Source organism: Dasypus novemcinctus, unplaced genomic scaffold, assembly GCF_030445035.2.
Source record: "Dasypus novemcinctus isolate mDasNov1 unplaced genomic scaffold, mDasNov1.1.hap2 scaffold_124, whole genome shotgun sequence".
NCBI classification, from domain to species: Eukaryota; Metazoa; Chordata; class Mammalia; order Cingulata; family Dasypodidae; genus Dasypus; species Dasypus novemcinctus.
In genome coordinates, this window is record NW_026688150.1 from 1,465,696 (window position 1) to 1,487,321 (window position 21,626).

At 46.3% G+C, this 21,626-nt stretch overlaps 1 protein-coding gene across 2 annotated transcripts; it reads right to left on the minus strand.

Annotated features, from left to right (window-relative positions):
- Positions 1 to 1,790: 1,790 nt before the first annotated feature.
- Positions 1,791 to 20,468, minus strand: LOC101422231 (cytochrome P450 4F2-like). Of its 2 annotated transcripts, none has more exons than XM_058292575.2 (13): positions 20,275 to 20,468; positions 19,680 to 19,878; positions 17,619 to 17,763; positions 16,436 to 16,489; positions 16,218 to 16,345; positions 14,293 to 14,414; positions 13,255 to 13,525; positions 12,692 to 12,758; positions 12,369 to 12,498; positions 2,849 to 2,982; positions 2,698 to 2,762; positions 2,449 to 2,531; positions 1,791 to 2,033 (listed from the first exon to the last, which is right to left on the minus strand). In XM_058292575.2, the coding sequence occupies exons 1-13, from the start codon at positions 20,451 to 20,453 to the stop codon at positions 1,844 to 1,846; spliced, it is 1,767 nt and encodes a 588-aa protein (XP_058148558.2). In that variant the 5' UTR covers positions 20,454 to 20,468; the 3' UTR covers positions 1,791 to 1,843. The 2 variants fall into 2 exon arrangements, with proteins under 2 accessions (XP_058148558.2, XP_071069694.1); XM_071213593.1 differs by having other exon boundaries at positions 19,680 to 19,908.
- Between the last annotated feature and the right edge of the window lie 1,158 nt (positions 20,469 to 21,626).

The following is a 21,626-nucleotide window of genomic DNA, read 5'->3' on the forward strand; positions in this document are numbered from 1 at the left end:
AGCTACCATGGCCACTTTCTCCATGCCAAAGCTACATTTTCTTTGATTACTAATCACAATAGTTCCAGAATAGAATATCAGTAAGTCCACTTTAATCCATACTCTATTCCTCCATCCTGTGGTCCCTGGAATGTTTATGCCCACTCCACATCTATATCGAGAGGGGGCTTAGATTCCACATGGATGCTGGATGCAATTCTCCTGCTTTCATTTGTAGACACTCTTGGCTCCCTGGTGTGGTGGTTGACCTTCTTCACCTCCATGTTAGCTGGCTGAGGTAAGTCCAATAAACCAGAGCGTAGGAGTTTCAAGTCTATTGAGGCTCAGGGCCTGGCTATCACATGGACAGTCCAGAGATTCAGATCCCCTGAGTATACACTAAACCCCAGAGCCAACTACAGGTCTGGTAAAAGTAACAGAAGAGGCTTCTGAACAAAGAGCACATCTGAGTCCAACTCCTTCACCCTCGGGAACACAAACTCCAAAGTAGGGCCAACTGACATGGCTCTGAACTCCATCTGCCATGATAGAGGTAACTTTTAAGAGGTGGAATTTTTTTGTTTGCCTGCTTTGCATTTATCATTATTATTAGTGTAGTAATTTAAAATGCTATAGTAATGATTGAAGTGATGAATGCACAATTCTGTCATTATACCAAACAGCACTTGATGTACATTTTGGATGGACTGGTGATGTATGACTGTGTACCAATAAAATCATTTTTTTAAAAGACACTTGTAGTTTTTCAGATATAACTACCTATATTTTTTAAAGCTTATGTTTTTTGTAGTATATGTAGTATACGGGGACCTCATTTTTTTAATGTAACATTTAAAAGAAAATAAGAAGAAAAAATAAAAATAAAACAGCTTTAGAAGTTGGATACTTTTCCAATCCACTTAAATGAATAAATGACCTGAAAAGACAAAACGGAATGAGGAAGAAACTACTCAAATGAAAGCTGAAACCTAGACAATTGAGGAAACTGAGGAACAGAGAGGGGGATTAACTTGCACAGGAGAGCTGAGACATGAAGACAATCATTTCACAAAACATGCTCTTGGGGTTTACTTTTGTTTTCAGGGATTGACTATGACTATCTGGGGCCAAAAAAGAGGGCCCTGCCACGCACCACACAAGATGAGAGAGACTGGCCCACGATGGAATGGAGGAACAGAGTTGAATGGTGGGGATGCACCCTGCCTCTGGGGTTTAGGGGAGTGCCTGGCACACAATGGGAACTCAGCGGGCATCTGTTGTAAGGCTTCGTGAGTAGCATTAGAGGACCGGGGGAGAAAAGGGAGGAGACTCGCTGAGGGCAAGAGAAGGGGACCACCTATGGGATGGTTAGAAAGGGACAGGAGCAAGTATCCTTGCATGGGCCATTGGCAAAAGCAAGGAGGGAACTGTGAGTCGTGGACTGGGTGTGACTGCAGCTCTTCTCCCCGTGTTCTGGTCAGGCCAAGGACTGTTGTGGCCTAGAAAAAAAGCATCTGCCACTAAGAATCCTCTTATTCCTGGACACACTCAAGTTTGCCCCATAAAGTCGTCCTTAAGCCTGGTTCCTTTCCTGCTCAAACACCACCATGGCTCCCTATAGCCCACAGGAGAATATCAGTGATTGGGTTCTTGCAGAACTCGCCATCATGGTGGGGCCTCTGAGGTCAACCTGCAAGGCAATGAGGGTCTTAGGCTTGGAGGCAGCAGCCCCACTTCCAACCTGCCACATCATCCCCTGGATACACTCAGTCTCCAAGCACCCGCTGCTGAACCACGGTGAGGGCTGAACAGAGGTGACAACAACGTTATATTTCCAGGAATCTGCCAGGGTACAAAGGTGGGGTCAGACAAAGGTGGATCCAGGCAAAGCGCTCAGTGGTTCCACCCGCAGCCAAACACCATTCTCCGAGCGCAGGATCAGCTCCGACTTCCTCCGGGGCTCAGGGTCATCAGGCAGGACACGGAAGCGCAGCAGCGTGAGCGCCAGGGCCACCTTCATCTCAGCCATGGCGAAGGTCTGCCCAATGCAGTTCCTGGGGGAGGGATCGAGAATCGGACAGCGCCCAGGTCTCCCATCTGGGCCCCCATCGCCCCTGGACCTTGTCTACGACTCCAACCTTCTCTCTCATCAGCCTGAGGGACAGAGAGGTAGGCGCTAACCATGCATAGGACCTTCATGTGGGCTTCCGTGTCCCTGAGCCTGGCCCGGACTCCAATCCCCAACCCAGATGAGCAGACATGCACAAGGGGGCCCTGAGCACTGCTGGGACCCCTCCTTGGACCTCACCCAGCTATTCCAGGTCCTTGTCCATCCTCCCAGGGAAGGGAGAGAGGGGCCTTGGAAAGCCAGCCAACTGGAACCTCCTCTTCCCCCAAAATCAGGCGTAGACCCAGTCCCAGACCCGGTCACCCTCCACCTCTCCCTACCCAGATGCCTGCTGGCCTCACCTGGGCCCCGCCGAAAAGGGAATAAAAGCCAGAGGTGACCTCTCCTGTGTGTTTTCTGGGCTGAAGCGGAAGGGATCATAGACCTGCGGTGGATGGCGTAGGACAGCTAAGGTTATTCTCCCAAGACAGGATGCTTTCCAGGGGGTAGATGTGTGTAGGGTGGGGGAGGTGGGTCTGGTTTTCCGAGGCAGGACCCTGCACCATTCCCTCAGGTCCCTGGACGAGAAATCCCTGGGGAAGGGGCAGCACCTCAGGGTTTGGCCAGACTGTCGGGTTGTGATGTGTCCCAAAAATGCTGATGACGCAGATCACACCTGTGTGAGAAGAGGGGACAGTCAGAACAAGGGCCCCCAATGCCTAAGAGAGACACCGCCCTGCCCGGGACCTCCGTCACTTCCACCTTTGGGGATGACCCGGCCTTCCGGGAGCACGATGTCCTCGGTACAGCTGCGGGAGATGGTGGTGACTGGGGGATGCAGCCGCAGACTCTCCTTGATGCACATGGTCAGGAAGGGCAAATTGGCCAGGTCGTCCCTGTTGAGATCCCCCCACAATTGACCAGGGAGCCAAGACAGACTCCCCCACTCCATCTGGCTCCATGAGACCCTTTCATCGCCTCTCTCTGACTCTCACTCTCTTTAACAAAACAAACCCCTGAAAGATCAAAGATTTGAGCATCACAAAAATAATATCAGAAAAATACCAGAGAAAATTTAGCCACCTAGTTTTAGAAATCATCTGAGCAAAACCAGTACCCAGGAACCATTAAGAAAATATTTAAAACTTGCATGAAAATAATATATTCTCCATGGATGGGTAAGAACATAAGATGAACGAGTAAAAAAATAAATACACCCAATGTTTTACATTTATTTCACATTATTTAGAGATACTGGCTACTGCAATTAGACGAGGAAAAATGAAGAGTATAGTAATTTGAAATGTAGGAGGAAATGCATTATGGTTGGCTGATAATGCCTTCATTTTTTGAATACACAAAAGAAACCACAGGAAAACTTCCATAAACACTAAGAATGCAGTAAAGGGATGAATTTTCACCCCTTTTTTTGTGTGTGACTCTTTAACATTTCAGTAGCTGATAAAGTTGAGTGGTTCAAGTTTTGATAACTATAAAAGAGCACTCCTATGACCCAGCAATAACCACTTCCCTCGCCACACATTGTACGAGATACTGATTCTTTATGTATTGCTCCAGCATTACTTTGCTGCATTTTAAAAATTTATATATTAGCATCACATAAATATACTGCTCTGTATCTCTTTTACCTAAACGTGTACCAGTCTCCTCCTGTACAACTCCTTTACTGAGGTTTGTTTGTGTGATGCCTGTGAACGTGGGACCAAGAAGGGGAACATGTCCCATCGGATGTCATCACTGCTCTATAATGAAAAGGTCAAAGTTTTGGAAGGAGAACTGTACCCCAAAGTCCTTACTCTCTGGTGCTTTCAGTTGGAAGCATCTTTGGTCACTCTCCATTGCTGACATTCACTCCTGTTCCTTTCAGAAACCGCGTCATGTTTAGAAGGGTCCAAGAAATGTCAGCTTTGGAAGGTGGTGGAAATGATTCTTGTTGATTTTAATCAAGATGTTGCTGGGTGCCCAGAATCAGTTTGGAAATATCTCAGAATGACCCCCTCATCTCCTAACCTGTTGTTGCCAACTTAACTTCCTTCTTTCAAGGAGTATTGCAGGTTTACATAAGAATCATGCTGAGAGTAGGAAGTTCCCAGATACTCACACACACAATTTTCCTGAAAAGTAATATTTTGCATTCGTGTGCTACATTTGTTACAAATGATTAACTGGATTACTAAAATTATGCTATGAAGTAAAAGAAAATAGGACTTCCACTATTTCCCCTTGTTTTCTTCTAGAGCTTTTCTTTAAGCAAATTTTTATTGTCTTTTTTATTAAAGATAATAGATCACACAAAATGTTACATTAAACCATAAGAGGTTCCAATATACCCCCACTCCCCACCCCATCGCTCCCCACTCCCTCCCAAATCAACACCCCCTTTCATCAGTAAAGCACATTCATTGCTTTTCATAAATACAGCTTGGAGCACTGCCACACGCATGGACCATAGTTTACATTATAGTTCCCACTCCCCCTCCCCCAGTCCATCCAGTTAGTTATGGTAGGATACACAATGCCCTGCATCTGTCCCTCCAATATCATTCAGGACAACTCCAAGTCCCAAAAATGCACAATATCCCAGCTCATCCCCACTCCCCCTGCCCTCAGCAACTCCTATGACCACCGTCTCCACAGCAATGACACAATCGCTTGCATTGCGAGAGTCACAGCAGTTCTATAGTAGAATACCAACAAGTCCACTCCAATCCATATTCTATTTCTTCATCCTGTGGACCCTGGGATAGCAATGCCCACTCTACCTTTAAATCAAGAGGGGGCTTAGATCTCACATGGCTGAGGGATGTGATTCTCCTGCTTGCAGTTGTAGACACTCACAGATCCCTGGTGTGGTGGTTGACAATTCTCGTCTCCCTGTCAATTGATCTGGGTAAGCTGGGTAAGTCCAATGAACCAGGTAAGTCCATTGTGTAAATCCAATGAACTGGAGAAGTGGTGTTGCAACTGTGCTGAGGCTCAGTGCCCAGTTGGCATGTGGATAGTCTTCTTCTAGAGCTTTTAAGACTTCTTTTCTTTTAATACAATCCCCTAGTTTGGTTATCTTTATTTTTTTACAAACATATGTCATTGTTTCATGTGGGCATTATCTTATTAAAAGAGCTGATAAGCAGATAATTTTTGTTCCTGATTTCTATCCAGTTGTCCCAAAAGCTTTTATTAAAGGATCCACATTTCTCCACTGATATGAAATACCAATGTTAGCATTTTCTAAGTTAATGGAAATCTGTATCTATATCATTCATTTGTCTATATAAAAATAACAACCAGTTAGAAAACATAATAAAAGATGCTAATCATAATAATATAAAATAACTAGATTAAATACCACAAGAAATATGAAAGCTTTTCTTTCCAAATGAATGTATGAATATTATCCTCTATTGCTACTATGCAAAATATCAATAGAATATAATATTTTCCATAACAGCAAGTATCTAAGGGTTCATTTAAAAATACATACTTTAAATCTCTAGGCAGAAATTTCTTACTTCACTAAAAGATGTTGTGATTATTTAAATAAATGGAGATACATTACAGAAACTAGGACAGTGTGTGCAGTGATCATAAGGTAATCATTCTTCCACAAGTCAATCATTTATTCAATTCAATCCTAGTGAAAAGTTAGCTGAATTATTTTAGGAACTTGATAAAATTCCTCTAAATTTTCTGGAAGAATAAAAGATCATAAAGAGCTAGGTCAATTTAAAACTAAAAAATCAAAGACGGAAACACACTCCACTGGATACGAAGTCCTATTACAATGCTCAGTAACAAGGAAGAAGAAGAAAAAGGAGAAGGAGTAGGAGAAGGAGGACAAGGAAGAGGAGAAGGAGGAGGAGGAGGAGGAGAAAAAAGAAGAAGAAGGAGAAGGAGAAGGAGAAGGAGAAGAAGAAGAAGAGTTTTCTAGTGCAAGAACAAGAAACTGGATCCATGAATGAGAGCAGAAAGCTCAGAAAGAGTCACATAAATAGGTGAAAATGTAACATCAGGTAAAGGAAGAGTCCTTGTGTATGGATTGGTTGTTTAGTAGAAGGCATCCAAACAACTGATGATGTGGAAACAAATAAAAATAGATCCTCATCTACTCCATATACTACAGGTGGAACAGATACCTATCAGGGAAAGGTAAAACTAAAACTGAGAAGAAGATAATGTTTTAGTTTTTCTGAATTATTATATATTCTATTTCTTATGTTTAAAGCTATCATTATTATTTCATTTTCCTATTAATTGTATTTAGCAATATTTTTTGCTTCATTTTGAAGGAGTTTTGGAACACAGAAGAGTTACAGCTAAGGCAGGGGAGGACCACTGATGTAGGGTGTCAAAGATGGGGGAGGCATGGGAGGAAGTTCATCTGGGCATACATATAAGGTAAATAAATATGTTCAAATGTTCATGGGGCATTGCCACATTGGGTTGAGATGCACAAAACAATGGAAAGACTATTCATTTACCATCCTGGGGAGCTCTCCCACATTCTTTAATGTTCAGCACAATCCACACAAGTCCATGGGCAATGACTAATGAAGAAGGATCGTCCATTGATGGGCCCTTGATTTTGAAGAGTACGCTTATGAGCTTTTGCTCTTGAAATTGCAACATAGCCTAGTGTCACAGCGTGCCTAAGAGTTACCTCCTGAGAGCCTTCATGTTGCTCAAATGTGGCCACTCTCTAAGCCAAACTCAGCATATAAACGCATTACCTTCACTCAAACATGGTACATGACCCCCAGGGATGAGATTCCCAGGCACCAAGGGATTACTACCAAGCACCAGCTGGTGATGCAACTAGGAAAAGACCTTGAATAAAATGGGAAATGGTAAAAACAAATGAGTTTATATGGCTAAGAGACTTCAAAATGAGTGGGGAGGTCATCAGAAAGGCAACGCTTATGCACATCTCAGCAGGATCCCAGAGACAGCCGAAGTACATACAAACCCAGGTAATGGTATTCCTGAGGGCTATGAAGACAACCAGGTCCTACAGTCATGGCAGATGACTCTATAGAGTTCAGTGCCTTGCCAGTGGGCCCTGCTTTGGAACTTGTGCTCCTGAGTGCGATGGAGTTGGACTCAGATATGAAATATCTACACATGCCTTCCTTCACTTTTACAGAAACTGTAGTTGGCATTTGAGTTGATCTATGCTCAGGAGACTTGAATCTCTGAACTGTCCATTTGCCAGCTGAGCCCTGAGCCTCAGCAGAGTTGCAACACCTACTCTCCAGTTCGTTGAACTTACCCAGGTCAGTTAACAAGGAGGTGAGGATGGTCAACCCCACACCTGGGAACCCAGAGAGTCTACAACTGCAAGAAGGAGAATCCCATCCATCAGCCATGTGGGATCTAAGCCTCCTCTGGATTCAGAGATGGAGTGGACATTGCCATCCCAGGGTTCTCTGTGTGGAGAAACAAAATGTGGATTAGACTGGACTAACTAGTATTCTACTATACAATTATTGTGACTCTAGCGATGGAAGAAATTGTATCATTGATGTGGAGACAGTGGCCATGGGAGTTACTGAAGGAAGGGCAAGGGAAGAAGAGAGGTGATATGGGGGCGTTTTCAGGACTTGGAGTAGTCCTGAATGATATTGTAGGGACAGATGCAGGACATTCTATATCCTGCCATAACCCACTGAATGGACCGGGAGAGTGTAAACTACAATGTAACCTATATTCCATGCTCTATAGCAGTGCTCCAAAATGTACTCATCAAATGCAGTGAATGTGCCACACTGATGAAAGACGTTGTTGATGTGGGACAGATGGGGGTGGTGATGAGTGGGGTATATGGGAACCTCTTACATTTTAATGTAACATTTTGTGTGATCTATGTATTTTTTTAAAAGATAATAACCTTTTGTTCAGAATTTAGTAGACTGTTCAATGCAGAACATCATCTACATAATGAAAGATGCTTGAAATGCTTTGGTTATTTCAATCAAGTCAAATTAAATCAAACTATCAAGCTACAAGAGCATCTTAGCCCTTTTTGGTTTTGTCTAACATGTTAGTTCAGTGATGTCTTGGTGAACTGTGTTGCTTTTTCTAATAAATCCTTAGAAACCTTCATATAGCAGGAGGGCTATTGGCATTTTAAAAAAGGTTAATAAGTAGAAGCATGCATGTTTTTCTTTTATTTTGAAACTTGTTTGTAAACATAAATAAATACTCCCTTTTATTCAATAAAATACACAGCAATGTTTTTAAAATAATAATAATAATAACAAAAAAGACACTTATAATGCACTTCTGAGAAGGAAGTAGGGAAAAAATTCCATTACAATAGTGATCAAAAGAAATAATATTTAGGAATAAACTTAACCAGGTTGTAAAGCAGTTGTATTCAGGGAACTACCATGCATTGTTAAAAGAGGGGGGGGAAACCCTGAATAATGGGAAGAATATTCCATTCTCATGGATTGGAAGACTAAATATCATTAAGATGTCAAGTCTACCCAAATTGATATACAGATTCAATGCAATCCCAACAAAAATTCCATCAACAGTTTTAAATAAATGGAAAATACTATTCTCAAATTTGTTTGGAAGGGCAAGGTGGCTCCAATAGCTGGAAACATCTTTTGAAAAGTAAAGCAAAGTTGGAGGACTCTCACATCCGGACTTGAAATCACATTACCCAGCTACAGTTGTAAAAACACCATGGTATTGACCTAAAGACAGACACATAGGCCAATGGAACCAAACTGATGGTTCAGAAACAAACTCTCACATCTATGGACAAGTGCCTTTTGACAAGCCTGTCAAACCCACCCAGTTCAGACAGAAAGTCCATTCACAAATGGTGCTAGGTGGACTGGATATCCAAACCCAAAAGACAGAAAGGGTACTTATCTCACACCTTATACAAAAATTAGCTCAAAATGGATGAAATACCTAAATATAAAAGCAAGAATCATAAAGCTTCTAGAAGAAAATGTAGGAAAACATCTTCAAGACCTGGTGGTAGGTGGTGTATTCTTAAAGAGATAAGAGGATGACTGATGCTTAATGTATGGAGAAGTTTTCATTAACTTGACTATAAAAGTGTGGAAATGTGGAGAGTTGATGGTAATACATTGTAGTGAATAACAGCTTGTTTATAAAAGGGAAAGTGACTATAAAGGGTAGTCCAGGGATGCAAATGTCATTTGAAAGAAATCCTCCCACATATCCAACATCTGCCGGGAGTGCCTACAACTGCAAGCAGGAGAATTGCACCCATATCATCCATGTGAAATCTAAGCCCCCTCTCGATATAGAGGTATAGTGGACATAAACATTCCAGGGTCCACAGGATGGAAGAATGGAGCATGGATTAGAAGATTAGAGTGGACTTACTGGTGTTCTGCTGTGGAACTATTGTGATTAGTAATGGAAGAAAATGAAGCATTGATGTGGAGAAAGTGGCCACAGTAGCTGCTGAGGGTAGGGAATGGGAAGAAGAGATATGATGTCGGGGCATTTTCAGGACTTGGAGTTTTCCTGGGTGGTACTGCAGGGACAATTGCTGTCATTGTATGTCTTACCAAGGCCCACTGGATGGACCGGGGGAAAGTGTAAACTATAATGTAAACCATTATCCATGCAGTGCAGCAGTGCTCAAAAATGTATTCACTAAATGCAATGAATGTCCCATGATGATGAAAGAGGCTATTGATATGGGAGGAGTGGGGTGAGAGGAGTGGGTGGTATAATGGGGACCTCATATTTTTTGAAGGTAACTTTGAAAAATAAAGACAAATAAATAAAAATTATGTGAAGACAAACTACAGAATTAGAAGAAAAAAAAAAGAAAGAGTGTAGACATTGAGGAAGAAATAGAAGAAATTGCCTTGTCAAAGTACATACAGGGAAACACCAATAGCAGTGATGAAAGGCAAAAGGTCAAAATCAAAATTTTTTCATTTTTTTCTATTTTTTGACACCCAAATTAATTTTTCCGTTATTTAATTTTTCTAAATTACTATGTATTCTATATCTAAACTTTAAACCCACGACTCTATTCCACTTTACTATTAAAGGAACCTGGAAATATATTAGGTTTACTTTTTAAAGAAATTTTGGATGACAGAGAGATTGAACAATAGCAAGGGAGGAACACTGGTGTGGGGGGTTATTGATAGGGGGCACAAGGTTGGGAGGGAGTTCTCCAGGGCATGTATACAGGGTACATAAAAATGTTTGGATATTTTCATAGTGGTTTCAGTTAAAAACAACAACTGAGAGACTGCTGAGTTCCTAGCCAGGGGAGCTGTATCACATTCCCCAATGGAACAACAACAATCTCCCAAGTGCAAAGGCTAAGACCAATAAAGATGGATGGTCCAATGATGAGCCCTTGATACTAATGACTATGCTTGAGAGCCTGTGCATCTCAAATAGGAACTAGGCCTAGAGCTGCAGGGTGCCTAAGAGTTACCTAATAAAAGCCTCCTTTTTGCTCAAGTGTGGCGACTCTCTAAACCAAACTCAGTATGTAAATGCATTTCCTTCTCTCCAGCATGGGACATGACTCCCAGGGATGAGTCTACCTGGTACTGAGGGATTACTATCAAGCAACAGCTGATGGCGTAACTAGAAAAAGACCTTGAATAAAGACGTCAACTCAGATAGGCAGAATATATCAGCCTACATGTAATAACAAGTGTTAAAAACTGCTTTTTGACTTTAGATAAAAGGGGGAATTTGAAAGGATGAATGAGTTTATGTGGCTATGAGTCTTCAAAAAAGAGTTGGAAGGTCATCAGAGGGATAATGCTTACACACACCTCAGCAGGGTATGAGAGACAGTCAAAGTAGATAGAAACCCAGGTACTGGTTCTCCTGAGGGATACAGAGACCCACAGGTTCTATGGTCATGGCAGATGGCTCTGGAGTTCAGGGCTATGTCAGTTGGCCCTACTCCAGGGATTGAGCCCTGAGTGTGAAGGAGTTGGACTCAGATATGACATTTCTACACATGCCTCTTCTGTTACTTTAACTGGACCTATGGTTGGTGTTAGGGTTGATGTATACTCAGTAGACCTGAATCTCCAAACTGCCTATGTGACAGCCAGGCCCTGAGCCTCAGCAGACTTGCAAATACTACCCTCTCATTTATTGGATTTACCCTGGTCAGGTAACAGGGAAGTGAAGAAGGTCAACCACCACACTGGCAGTTGAGTGTGCCTACAACTGCAAGCAGGAGAATTGCCTCCATCACCCATGTGTAATCTAAGCTCCCTCTTGATGTAGACAGGGACTGGACATAAACATTCCAGGGTCCATAGGATGGAAGAAGAGAGAATGGACTACAGTTGACTTACTGGTGTTCTGCTGGGGAACTATTGTGACTAGTAAGGGAAGAAACTGTAGTATTGATGTGGAGAAAGTGGCCATGGTAGCAAGGATGGTAGGGAGAAGGAAGAAGAGATATGATGTTGGGGCATTTTGACAATTTGAAGTTTTCCTGGGAGGTGCTGCAGAGACAGATGCTGCACATTGTGTGTCCTGCCATGGCCCACTGGGTGGACTACGGGAGAGTGTAGACTACAGTGTAGACCACTGTCCATGTGGCGCAGCAGTGCTCCAACATGTATTCACCCGATGGAAGAGGTTGTTGATACGGGAGGAGTTGGGTGGGTCAGGTGGGGGTTATATAGGAACCTCATATTTTTTTTAATGTAACACTTAAAAGAAAATAAAGAAGGAAAAAAAAGTCATCAAACTGTACCTTTAAAAAAAAAAAGAATGCCTGGACTAGTCAATATGGTAGGAATTGTTTGGCAGAAGAAGGGCAATATTCAGGAGGGTGAAGATCCTCAAGAAAATTGTGGTCTCAGGGGAGAAAAGCAAGGGAGGAAAGGAAAAGCATCTTTACTGACCATGTACTAGCCAGATTCTGCCCTTACATATTGCTGTTAATTCTCCCATATCCCTGGGGACTGAAGACCAGTTCCATTTTAGAAAAAGAAGTTCAGGCATGGAGAGCAGACATGATGCATTTTGATACCTCAGCAAAGTATTAGGGGGTTGAGGATTCAAAACCAGACCTTAATAAGGGGTTGAGGATTTAAAAGAAATGCTGGACCATTTCTAGGACACGTTGAGTACCGGGACCTGTACTGGGATCTCCTCCTAGTCTCACTAATCAATAATGGAAGAATCAACAAAACCATCTACTTCTGTTCCTACCTGGAGAGCAGGGCCAAAGGGAGCGACTCAGGGACAAGCCTTGAGAATGTGCACTCACCATTCAATCTCTTCTGACAGACGGTCCCTCAGGAGTTCTTGCACCTCCTGCCGACAGCGCTCCTGGTACTCTGGGTGTTTTGCAAGGTTGTACAGGGTCCAGGAGAGGCCACTAGCTGTGGTGTCATGGCCTGAGGGGCACAATTAGGCAGTCTTGAGTCTCGGGGTTGATTCAAAACCAGAGAGTAGAAAGCTCACTGACATGGAGCCCTCAAGGAGGATGGAAAAGCACAGTGCAGGATAGAGTGGTCCAGGGTCCACCCACCAAGGCTTTGGACTGGAAAGACACCTGTTCCTACCATGATCCCATTCCCAGACCCTCACCCTCGAACATGAAGGTGTCAGCTTCCGCTTGGATATCCTCGTCTGACAGTCCTTTCCCATCTTCGTCCTGGAGAGAATGCAAGAAGACTGAATTATCACTCCAGCTCTGGGAGCCTCCCACCCTAACCGAGACACTGTCTGAAGATCCATCATCCCTTCAGAAACTTAAGCCCACCCTGCACTCCTAGAACCTACCTTCTTCACCATTCCCACAGCCCCCTCCCCAAATTCCACTTCACTGTGTCCTTGTCTCTTGTTTTGACACTAATGGGAAGAATCAATGCTTCGTGAATATTTTTGTGTTTCTGAAAATGAGAGCTTTCTAAGAAAAAACCCTGGCAATCTCGGTTAAGAGATGATTCGCTGGCAACATGCCTTAGAATTTACAAATTGTGCCTTGCTCAAGAGACATTTGCTCACATTTTAAGATAATGAATCCCTCTCTTCCTCAAACACCTCACATGGCTCTCCAGGGCTCTCTGGTTTGAATCTGGGTTCTTTGATCTAACATTTGAAATCAAGGTCCTGTCTGCCTCTTGAATTCAGATCCCAAGGGAGCCCACCTTGGCCAGCAGGAGTACATCGATGAAGTCCAAAGTTTTGGTTCTGGCCTTTGCCATGAGGAACTCGTCAGCAGCCTGATCAGGGAGGGTTCGGCGCCGCTCCTGGATGACAGCATTTGTGAAGTCGTGCACCAGGCGGCAGGCCTTGCGGAAGCGCCGCCCATCGGATGTGAGGTGGTACAGGAAGTCCGAGTACAGGAAGATCTGTTGGTTCCGTCTCGCCACGAGGGCACTGAGCTCCAAGATGGCAGTGATATATTTGCTGGGCTTCCTAGAGGAGGAGGACGTAAAGAAAAGCAACAATTTAACACCCATGAAGGGGAAGGAGCATCTCCTACCCAGAATCTGGGAGCTACCTCCTGCCAGGATTGTGAGTATCCAGGAAAAGATTGCCCCAGAGGTACATGGTGGAGATCACAGAGGAGGTGTGCCTCTCCAAACCTTCTCTCCCTGCATCCACAGCTCAGTGAGCTATCTCTCAGTCCTCATATCCTCAGAGCAGAGCTTGGACTACATGGCGCTCTCCCCTCCTGCCCATTATCAGTCCTGTCCCTTCTCCTCCTTCAACTTCTCCATCCATCTTAGATGTCATCTTCTGAGGTTTCATAGACCCAGCCTTCTCTCTGGTGTCTTCATGTCCAGTGTCAACATAACAGTCAAAAGTCAGACCTACAAAGAGATGATCTGCAAAGTTCTGCTTGGGACATACCCCTCAGCTGCTCATCCCCTTCCATAGCTTCTTAGAAGCATGAGAATTAATTCCTACACTGCTGCCTAGATTTTGAAAGCCCTTAAGACCCAGCCCCTGTCCACCTCCCCAAATCCACTTCCATGGTGCCTCATTACTCTTCTTCTCCAGGCCTCCTTGCCTTTCCTCTAATATTTTCACTGCTTGGAAGTTCCTCTGTTTCTCTCTCACCTCCCTTGTCCTTCAATGCCCAGCTCTCACCCTTCTCCTCCAGGAAAGCCCTTTTGATTACCATGGTCACTCCTCTCTCTCTCCCACCTACTCCCTGCGTGAATGGACCAAGTTCTCACTCCTGGCAGTGGCTGCTGAAGCTGAAGATGCATTTCTGAAGACTGTCCAGGGTCATGAGGCTGATGTGCTGAAACATTTCCAGATGGGCACTGCCCTCTGAAGCCAGACGCTTCCACTTGTCCTGGCCAGAGAGAGGAGAAGAAATGAAGATAGTTCCTACATGCCCTGCAGCCACTTCCTGGCTCCACTTATCAGGTTGGAATCTATTCAGAACCCAGCTTCCTGGTCCTTACTCCATGTACCCACATTCAGGGACGACCAGGTTTAAGTGAGAGTGGAAGTTGTCACTGATAGGACAAGAAGAGTCCATGTCTGGGAGTCAGGACAAGTGGATTCAAGTCCCAACTGTGCCTGCTTTGCTTGTATATTCACAAAGAAGTCATCTTTCTCTGAGTACCAGCTGTCATCTCCTTCATAACAGTTAAGATGAACTTTTTCCATGTCAGATAAAGCAGCTCATGTACTAGCTGAAGGACTCTGGGCAAGCTCCTTAACCACCTTGAACCTCAGTTTAATAACTTGTATTAGGGCAAAAAATAATCATCTCTGCCTTAAAGAGTTGAGAAAATAAAATTAGACAACATGTATTTTAGAATGGCTGTTTCTGGCATATACTAAGTACTTAATAAATATTTTTTTATCTTCATCATCACCATCTTAGAAGTGGACTGATTACAAAAATATTCCCTATACTGGGAGATGCAAGCCTTCATGGGCCATATGATTCACTTTACCTCCTTCCTGTAAATGCCAAGAATTCAAGGACTTGACACACTTTACCTGGACCATTTCTCAGAGTTGTACTTGCAGTGAGCAACCTTGAGGGATGAGGTAATGCCTTCCCTTGGACAAAAATCAGGCATGCTTGTCCTTCCTATGAAAGTTGCAGATTCCCTAAAATTAGTGTTCCTAACCGCTAATGCCAATGTCTGCATATACACCTGTCATCCCTGTGAGACTTGGGTGGCTTGGAGAAAGAGTTGAAACCAACAGGAAGCAAACACTGTGCCATGAATAGCAAACTCTTTTCATTCTGACCCAAGAGTCCGTTCTTTTCTTGAAGAATCCTTGAAATAGTTACAAGCTAACTTATGAGATTGTAAGTAGGGAAAATCACCGACCGTTCGCAGATATTTTTCCCAATGCCTCATCTCACCCTATATCCGTGCTCTTTGCAATGTGATTCTACCACAGCTTCCCCCTCTTGTGATCTTAGACTGGACTTGTGGCCTTCTTTGTTTAATAGAATGCAGTGAAAGTGATGAATAATGCTAAAACTAAGCTTCCAGAGGCTTTGCAAATTTCTCTCAATGCCTTGTAACCAGGCCTCAGCCATGTGTGCAAGCCTGGGCTTAAAGCATGGGTAATCACAAGGAAGACAGTGCAGTTCACCAGCAGAAGTCATTCTAGGTCAGCCTGAGTGAACCAAGACCCAAGCATGTGTGAGAGGCAAGCCTGGACAATCAAATCTACCTGTATGACCCACAGCTGATCACAGCTGCATAAAGGAACCCATCCACATGCAGGGAAGCCAGCCAAACTCACCCATAGACTTCTAGCAATAATTACCTCTTGAGTTTTAAACCAAAGAGTTTTGAAGGAGTTTCTCAGCAATAGCTACTATGTAGTATTCATCATTATCATCAACACTGTCTTAGGATTGCAAGGATTCTGGTAGGGAGCCTAGAAACCAACAACTTCTGATCACCTACTATGTGTGAGGGACATGTTTCCATTAAGTTTCTTGACCACACTTCAGGATGGAGATCATTATCCACATTTTGAAATAAGTAAACAGAGGCACAGAGAGAAAAGCCATGGTCTCAAAGCCATGCAATAGTGCCAGGACTCCAGACCAGATGCATATGAAGTCCATTCCACCTAAGACTAGCTCCGTCAGGGACTTCAGGATCAAGGGACTCACATGCATGATGTTCGTGCTGTCATTAAAAATCTTCATATAAGGCCTCAGGATGTTGAAGTGGAAGGCAGGGGTCAGCATGCGACGGTGGCGGCTCCACTTGTCACCACTACTCAGCAGGAGCCCATCCCCTAGTAGAGGCAGCCAAGGGCAGCAGGTGAGGCACCCCTTCCCCTGAACCCCGTGACTGACCACAACTCCCTTTGCCTGCAGATACTTACCTAGCCAGGGCTTCAGGAACGGGTAGAAGACAATGTTTTTGGGTGCGATGGTTGCTGACGTGAGATGGGTCATCAGGAGCCATGCAAGGGATAAGAGAGGGGTCTAGATGGAGGGTATGCCTTTACTCACATCAAGGCCAGCACTGCAGGAGTGGGGGAATGCAGAAAGCAAGCAGAGAGCAGGGGAAGGTGAGGGGAACCAGACCAGGCTGAAGCCCCAGAGTACAGGAAAAGAAGAGCTCACAGACAAGCTCCAGCATGCTTAGACACACTGACCTGGATCAACATGCCACATCACACCACGACTTGTCTCCTCCACAGTTTAATGTGTTCTGAAACACCTGAGCACAGCCAACACTCTACAAAAACTTTCCTGTGGACATAGGATATCCCAACCACCCCAGCATCAATTAACATCTCCAGATATGGACCTTGATATCTCACATGGCCACAACATATATGGGACACTAAAATATCCATTAAATAACATGACTTGCTCTGCATGGCCTGGAGTCCATCTTGCAGAACCTCTGCCGGCCCCACAAATGTGCCCCAGACATAATATGCATATGGTCTTGTTCGTGTCCCAAAATGGACCAGATGTGATTTAGGCATACCTTATATCTCCCTCAAACATGATTCAAATAAGGTCACAGACATTTCTCAGAGGGATCCTGGGTGCCAGACACATTCCAGAATTAACCTCAAACAAGATATAAGTATCACTCAGACGTGGCCAGGATGGGAAACAGACTATCCTAAAACAGCATCTCTGCCAAGAACCAAATGGATCTGGACATGGCACAAATGTCCATGGTCACAGCTGATCCCAACATGACTGAGACCATACATGTGTGATCCCAGGTATAAGCACACACCAGAAGTGACCAGGTGGGGTTACACAGCAGAAGTCACACAGACATGTCCAGTCGAGATCAGAAATGCCTAGAGATCTGACAGCTGAGGGCCCAGGTGGGCAGGGGACAGCAGCACCACCTGTCCCTCACCCCTGCATCACCCACCCAGCTGCAGGGAGCACAGAGACATCAGTAGAAGGCTGTGGACAGCAGAGTGTCTGCATAGAGCAAAGTGGATTAGCAGAGGCCCTTGAATCTTGGGATAAACAGGTTTAATACCCTTGAAACCACCACAGCACCCATCACCACAAGTTCTGCATGAGTACCTGGGGCGTTGGTGACACATCGGACGGTGTCAGGGTGCCACAGAGTGACAAGGGGCATGAGGGGCCCCAACCAGCTCACAATCCCCTGGGGGTAGTCGGCCACCAGTTGCTCCAGGACTTTCATGCCCTGCTCTGAGGGGTTCATCTGCAAGCAGTAGTGTGCAGTCACCTCCTAGGTGCAGCCACTTGCAGGTCTCCATCTCCCCATGCCCTGGCCCACCTCCTGCAGTGCTGCAACCACAGTAGGGATTCTGCCTTGATGCAGGGTCTCAACTGTCCCTGAGGCCAGAAGGCCCAGGGGTCTCCAGGTCCCAGGGTCGTGACCCAGGGCAGACCAAAAATATTCCTTCTTTGCCCACTGAGAGGAAGTGCTTGGGATGCAGTGGGTAGGGAGAGCCTGGTGTGGGAGGGCAGCAGAAAGGGAACTGTGAGGAAAGCCCATGGGGGAGGGGGAGGCTTGAGAGCAAAGGGAATAGTGGAGACCCTGGTGGTAGATTCCTGGGTGTGAAACCCTAGGGGGGGCATTGTGGAGATTCGCTGGGGGCAGATCATGGGGACGATGTGGGAGAGAAGCATGAGGGAGAGAATGTGGGGTGAACTCGTCGAAGGGGTCCTCCAGGGAGAGCCTGTATGGTGGCCCCCGCGAGGTTCCTCACCCAGAGGAAGGTCTACAGATGGGGCACTATTGAGCCTTAGAAGTCCTCCTCACCCAGGATGGACATGAACTCTATCAGAACAGCGCTCGCTCCTGGAGCATCACCTGCCACCAGGCTGGGTGCAGAGTATCTCCATGCATCTTCTCCCAACAAGGGGCCATTCACAAATAAAAAATCTGAGGCCTGGTTCTCCAAAGGGATGGCACAGGGGCTGGTTCTATGTGAACTATCTATCTTCCCTGGTCCCAGGGGGTGCTCTATCTACCTGATGCCCAGGCTACTATGAACAGGTGGGCATAAGTCGCTCTCCCTTGTGTACCCTGTTACCTGCTTCTCAAGGACATTGGATAGAAGATTCAATGTGCAACGTGAAACTGGTCCAGAGAGAGTGACTAGTTTATGGTCACACAACAAGAGATGGGAGAAGGGAAAGACTGCCGACCAGATTCCATGGCCAAGAGGGGAAAGAGAATTGCAATAAATTTATGACAATCCTGAGGCATTAGGGAATTCCAAGATACAGAATCTCAGGACAGCTTCAAGAAGAGCTTGGGCTTCTCACCCCAGTCCTGAACAAGGCTTAGAAACCCTTTCCAAAGCTGTAGGTTTCCTTTGGGCATTGGGGGAGCTGGTCAACTGTGCACACTATAGAATTGGTCTGAGGAAGGGGAGCAGCCCAGTGCTCCTCCATTCAGCCTTGGATGACCCACAGAAGTGATGATCAGCTGAACCTCTAGGACATAAATATTTGTTGAGCACATACTGGACGCCAGGTCCTTGGCTGAGCACTGTGGATAGAGTACCTTCCCCCAGTCTAAAGGGAGAAATAAATGGTTAACTATCAATTAGATAACTAACCATTTAAGTACAAGAGGGAGCAGGGCCAAATCAGAGGAGGTCACGGTTGTGGGGTAAAGGACAGCCTCTGAAGGTGGGAGGCAAGATGAGGACAGGAAGGTGCCCAGGAGGGGTGGGTGGGAAGACTCCCCATCTAGCTCAGCTGTGCCCCCACGACCCAGAGAACTTTAGACTCTGCCCTGAGGTGCACTGAGAGCAGACCCTGGGCTGTGCCCTGGGGAAGGCTCCATGTTCAGGGTGGAGCCTGGGGACAGGGCAGGTCACCCTGAGAACACCCAGGGGAGTCAGGTGCACTGATGTGGGGAAGACAGGCTGGAAAGTGGCCCCAAGCAGGCTGGTGGGTAAGAATGAGAGAAAGGCCTTGGGTCACGGGGTGCATAGAGGACGAGAGAGATGATCCTGCAGAATGGGTGAGGAAAAAGGGGCTCCCATCACCCTCCCTTGCATCACTGCACCCTAGATCACATCCATCCCCCCATCTCTCAGCTCCATGAGTCCCATTCCTGACCCTTCGGGAAATCCAGTCCTGGTTTTGGTTCCCACTCACCAGACCCAGGTGGGCCCAGAACCAGTTCAGCTTTGGGGGCTGTTGGAAACATCGCAGGTGGCGGCACTTGTCAAAGAAGGCGTAGGACCAGGCCAGGGCATGGGCCAGGAGCCAGGAGGTCCCGATCAGCAGCAGGAGCAGCCACGGGGAGGGGGCTGTGGGGCCAGGTCCCAGCCAGGACAGGCTCAGGAGCTGCATCCTGCCGGGAAGCAGGCACAGAGGGTGAGCTCTGAGGGCAAGGAAAAGGGGTGGTGAGAGTGGGCTTGGAGGGGAGAGAGGGGTTCACAAAGTAGAGGCAGAGGGCCACGGAGGGGAGCAGCAGGACAAGGGATGAGTGTGGATGGAAAGGGGGAGAGATGGAGTGAGGGGTGGAAGCAAGGATGGGTAGAGAGATGGAGCTTGGGAGGGGACAAGGAAAAGGCGATTGAGAGGGACTGGGATGGGGGTTGGGGGCACAGGGATGGGAGATGGACAGGTAAGGGAGGAGCAGAGCTGGCTGGAGTCCGGAAAGGCCAGCTAAGCCAACAGCCAGAGGGAGGAGATTGATGGGGGGCATTTAATCAATAATTCCAGTGTGCTGCCCCAACACCCTCACCTTCTCAACCGGGATCCAGGCAAACCTCCCCCTGCAGACCTGTCACCCCAGGCTGGCACCTCAGACAGGAGAGGCTTGTCCAGTGCAATCATCTCCTGCCTCTTCCTGAGAGGACTTTGCCCTTGGTCCTTGAGCCAAGTCAGGGTGGGAGGGGCGGGGCTAAACCAGCCAATCCCCATTGACCTACCTGCCTCCTCCCTTCATGGCAGCTGCCCAAAATAGGGGAAAGGGGAGAGTTCAGGTTTCACGGCTGGCCAAGGCCCTGGCTCAAGTCACACAGTGTGGGCAGCACCTCTCACCAAGAGTGGGGAATGAACTGGGTATAGAGGGACAAATGTCCCTGGGGCCCCCAAGGTTCCAGTACGCCCTGTGCTCTCCGAAAGGACAGGGAAAAGCAGGTGTCCAGGGGCCAGGTTAGCATCACCAGCCCAATGCCTCTACATGAATTGCCTCCCAGCATGTGCGCCTGAGTGAAGCAGGAATTGGAGGGTCCATTGCCAGGCTACACATTCTGGTAGAAATGCAACTCCGATTCTAGCCAGCCCGTGAAGAAAGAACCCAGGGATTAAATTCCGGGGATAAAAGACACAGGTCAGGCTGGCAAAGCACGCCTGGAGGGCTGGCTCAGGCTTGGGGACCTCAGAGGAGGACGGAGGGAAAATGAGGGTCAGCCTGGGAGGGGCCGGGAGCACATGTGGTCCAGGCAGCAGAGCACAGACCAGGGGCCCTGAGTGGAGATCCCATTCTGCCCCCTCCTTGCTCTGAAGGTGGGCAACACAGGCCCTCTTTGCGGTCTCCATTTTCCCATCTGTAAATGGGGCATGGGGGGGAGATTTAGGTGGGGCAGTGGAGGCAGCCTCAGGAAGGTGGGAAGGACCAGAACCTAAGATAGAGGCAGAGAAGGGAAGTGATTGGCAGCTAGGACTGGAGTTGCACATGTATCAGGTGCTGTACTAAAGTAGCCTACTCTGTGCAAACTGCTGTACATAGTGTGCCTACTGTGTGCCAGGAACTCTTCATAGAGCACTACTGTGTGCCAGGCACTCTTCGTAGAGCACCTACTGTGTGCTCGGCAGTCTGCACATTATGCCTACTGTGTGTCAAATTTCTACACATAGTGAACCTACGGAGTGCTGCACACTCTACATAGAACACTGTGTGCTGAGAACTCTTCACAGAGCACACCTACCATGTGCCAGGCACCTACATAAAGTGTGTCTACTGTGTGCCAGGCAGTCAACACAGTGTGCCTACTGTGAGCTTGTGACACAGCAGAGGTTGTGTCTACATTATACTGTGCACAATACAAAGAGTGTGCCTACTGCGTGTCTGGTGTTTTGCCAAAGCATGCT